Source organism: Cyprinodon variegatus, unplaced genomic scaffold (genome assembly GCF_000732505.1).
Source record: "Cyprinodon variegatus isolate N-32 unplaced genomic scaffold, C_variegatus-1.0 Scaffold104, whole genome shotgun sequence".
In the NCBI taxonomy this organism is placed as follows: Eukaryota; Metazoa; Chordata; class Actinopteri; order Cyprinodontiformes; family Cyprinodontidae; genus Cyprinodon; species Cyprinodon variegatus.
Genome location: NW_015150557.1, coordinates 1,299,375 through 1,303,701, shown reverse-complemented (window position 1 = coordinate 1,303,701; position 4,327 = coordinate 1,299,375). Strand labels below are relative to the sequence as shown.

At 38.2% G+C, this 4,327-nt stretch overlaps 1 protein-coding gene across 1 annotated transcript; it reads left to right on the top strand.

Moving 5' to 3' along the window:
* Positions 1–1,697: 1,697 nt before the first annotated feature.
* On the top strand, positions 1,698–4,119 carry LOC107084600 (protein scribble homolog). The gene is made up of 5 exons (XM_015374522.1): positions 1,698–1,825; positions 2,028–2,105; positions 2,434–2,613; positions 2,785–2,880; positions 3,690–4,119. Exons 1-5 carry the CDS (start codon positions 1,718–1,720, stop codon positions 3,780–3,782), a joined length of 555 nt encoding a protein of 184 aa, XP_015230008.1. The 5' UTR covers positions 1,698–1,717; the 3' UTR covers positions 3,783–4,119.
* Positions 4,120–4,327: the final 208 nt, after the last annotated feature.

Sequence of the window (4,327 nt, the reverse complement as noted above, 5' to 3'; positions counted from 1 at the left end):
TAACTCACTTCATTATACTTTGATCTGAGCCATTTAACAGAAGCTCTGGCTGTATCTTTTCCTTTAATTTTGTCCCCTACATGGCTTGTTGGAAAAAACTACATGGACTTCCCACCTTAGCCCCATCAAGCACAACATATAGGTTTAAAATAGATATGCATTATGATAATGGATGAAATTTTCAAGTTTTTTATAATGTAACTAACTCTAGCGTGTTTGACCATCCAATCCCAGACCTGATTCAGTGGCGCATAAGATGTTTGTAAAGTGAGCTTCTCAGGAGTGACAGCCAATCACACAGGAAAAGACGGTGGGCCAATCAGGAGCTTTTGGGCGGTTTAAGCTCAGGGAAGTGGGCTTCAGCTTGAGCTGCAGTTTTTCTACTTGGTTCTAGTGCATAATGATAGTCGGTGTACTTTAGCATAAAATTGTTTTTTGGATAGTAAAAAGTGCATGGGACCAAAACAGACATTTGAAAAAGTGCAAGGGACATTTTCCCCCTGTCCCTTCTCCAAAATTACGTGCATGACTATGTCAATAATAAGCCTTTTAAGAAGAAAACTTATCTAAATCTAAAAAATATATATAAAAAAAAAAAAAAAATTCAATTCAAATGTTTAAACTACGGAATGAACACAAAATGGTAATTTACACCAATTTTAGTTCTATAATCAATGTTTATAGCTCAATTTAGATTTATAAACAACTATTCTAAATGTAAACATTTAAACATTAGAACATTTCTACATGAAACCCGACACTGAAAGTTTCAAAACAAATGTATGCACTGCATTCACATGGAAAGTGAATATTTAAAACTAATCATAAACTGATAATAAATTCAGCTTTATGCAAATAAATTTTTGTCGAGAGGAATTCACTATATAAACTGTTCTACAGTAAATATATTTAATCTGATTCCTTTTAGAAGACTTTTAGAGGGATATTGTGTCATAATAAGGACATCTTCTATTCTTGCCAACAGAACCTCTTAAGGTTTTACATGAGCGTTTAATGCGTTTAGTCGCTGATAAATCCACTTCTGAAGGCAATAAAGCCTTATTTTATTTAGTGGGATTGTAATAAAGGGGTATGAAAACAAATGGATGGATGATTTCTGTTAAATGTATTTTTATTTATCAACAGAAAAAAATTATTCAAACAACCAGAAATAAAACAGGCAACATAAAACAAACCTTGAAAAATCTTCAGAGGGAAGAATTGTTTATCAGAAGCACTATATATATAACCCAGTACTGTAGATTGATTCTATTTTATTTCACTGGAGGACAGTGAGAGCACTAATTTCTCTTATACCAACAGAGCTGTACAGGTTGTTTTTCTACGAGAGAAGCTCCACCACGTCTGTTTCGCCATCAGATAGATGAAACACAAGAGGGCAAGAATTCCTCACATCCCACAGCTCTTAATGCAGGGTCCGGTCTCCATGGAGACCCTGTCTGCAAGATAAGGACACCATCAGTCACAAGCTTCCTGAGCTCTTCCCCAGTCAGTCTTCCTGCAGAATCCGCCTCTCAAGTGCCATTAAAAGTAAATTCACACTGCCTGTTACCTAAATGTCAAAATAACCCCCTGGCTTTGCTATAACTAATTCAGGAGTGTCTTCATATGTTCATAATCCATTTTCAGCTGCTGTTATCTATACTGAGCTGCTCCTATCAGGGGGGAACTACACATAATCTTTGCTTTACTTGTGATGAAAGCTTTTTATCAGTTGCAGATCAAAGTATCGGGCCAAAGTGGTCGTTTGGGGATAAGCATTGCTGGCGGAAAAGGATCTCTGCCTTACAAAGATCACGATGAGGTGAGTGCTGGAGTAGGAGAGCAGAGTTGCCCAGTCTTGCAACATAGCCCATCAGTCTTTTACTCGGCAGCTTTTTGGCTTTCTGGATGAGGATGATTTGAAGCAGGCGCCTCTAAAATCCTATAGTTGTCTCAACTGTATGAACCAACTGAGAAAACTTTAAGTTTATTGCTTTATAATCTTAACTTTTTTTCCCTCTCAGGGTATTTTTATTTCAAGGGTAGCTCAAGGAGGACCATCTGAAAAGGCTGGGATCCATGTTGGAGATAGAGTGCTTGAGGTAGGAAAGTGAATGTTTGCTTTTTGTTTTGGTTGTTTTTTTTTTCTTTGGCCAAGTTTGATTCCTTAGGAAAGTATTACATAAATATACTGCAGTGTTATGAAGCTTAGATTTATCGCTTCTAACCAGTGGGGGGCATCATAGACCAACAGAGGCCTCTCAGTGTGGACTGAGAGAAAAGGGAGCACAAGCTGATTGACAAAAAAAAAAAAAGACAGAGAGAAAAAATAAACCCCCAAACATGTAATTTCCAGTCATTTCCCCAGAGACACACTCTTGCTCCCTCTTCTTGCCACTAAGATTTATAACCCGACCTGTGCCCTCTCAGGTCAACGGTCTGTGCATGCAGGGGGCAGCCCACCATGAAGCAGTCGCTGCCCTCAGAAATGCTGGGAGCTGCATCAAGTTGAAGGTGCTCAGAGAGAGGATGCCTTCCTCAGAACTGGAAGAGGCAGAAAGCTGTTTGCCCAAGAAGATTGAAGCTGTTGTCTGCAATGGTTACAACAATGTGGGTGTTTTTTTTATTCACTTCCTGGCATGAGAAGAGTAAATAATAGAAAATTTGACATTGTTTTACAGCCATCAATCCAGACAGCTAAAAAACAGCACACATTGTCTACTCTTGTACAGTTTTTTTCTCTCGTTTTGTTGATATTGACAAATTTTCCATATGTTTTAGCTTGATTCTGACAGCGATCTGAGCAAAACCGTGTCTGAGATTGAAGCAGAGGAGTTCAAGAAAGACACTCTTAAAGAGATGAATCACACAATGATGGTAGGGAGATTTATTCATTGCCATTTTCAAACCGCAGCGATGCTGCCAGTATTTATACTCTTTGATTCCCCCCCCCCCCATATTTTGTCTCATTTCAAGTTCACAAACACTTCTGATGTTGAAACACTTAACATAAAAAGCATCATTGTGAAGCTGGTGGAAAAGTCTGGCATGCAAGGGTATTAAGGTCCAGTGAAACATTTATAGCTTCAAGTCTTTTAAAGCCAGTTTTGCAAATATTGAATACTGACATTTTTGTCAATAATTCTTTGCAAAATAGCATAAACCAAGCCAGATTGAATTGAGAGTCTGTGTGAGCAGGAATTTTAAAGTGCTGTTACATATTTTTACTGGGGCATCCCAACAAATGATTACACCTCAATCTAACTCATTACAGTTTGGGCTTTCGAGACATTCCCTTACAGCAAGAATCATCTTAGCTCCAGTCCCTCATTTTCTAACATCTCAAATGTTTCCTCTGCGGACAGCCTCATATTTACTTTGCAACTACTGACTAGCTTTGGTACCCATACTCAGAAAGAAAAACAAGACATTCCCCTTGTATTATTCTGCCTCCACCATGAAGAGGTTTAGTTCTTCACTACAAATGGTGTTCTGCCAATATCTTTAATTGTTTTCACATCTAATATAATTTGGAAAAGTTCAAGGGGTATAAATAATTTTGCAAGGTGCTAAGTAGCACATAACCTTAAATTTCCCCCTAAAAAGGGTAAAAATGAACATTTAAATTCATCACATCTGATAACCTGCTCTTTATTTCTTCAATCGTTTTCTCTTTCATGCTGCAGATTCCCCGGATCATACTCACTCACCCCTCTACCTCAGATGATGATGTGGAGTTCTTGTCACAGATTCCCCGGAGACAGCGGCTGCGTGACTGACAAACCCAACGAATATGGGCACTCTGGATGTTTTGGCAGTGCTTTTTTACTCACCTCTTTGAAGCAGAACTCTGAACATGAGGGCTTGCTGTTTTTACAGTGAAGCGCAGCAGTTTACATACACTCATCATGTGCAGGAGTACCATATTTAGGCTTTCAGGGATTTATTTAGGCATTATTTGAATGCATTGACTCGTAATCCAAGATATGAATTCAAAGATTTTACATTTTATGCAATGCTCAGAAAAACAAAGGGAACACATCAACAAAACAATATTACTTCAATTAAATCTAACTTCTTTTAAATCAAACTGTCCATGTATGAAGCAACACTGATTGACCATCAATTTCTCATGTTGTTGTGCAAATGGAAGAGACAACAGGAGGAAATTATTGGCAATTAGCAAGACACACTCATTACTGGAGTGGTTTTGCAGGTGGCAATCACAGACATCTTTTCTGTATCTATGTCTCAGGTAGTGCAGCTCATCCAGGATGCCACATTAATGCAAACTGTGGCTAGATAGTTTCCTGTGTCTGTCAGG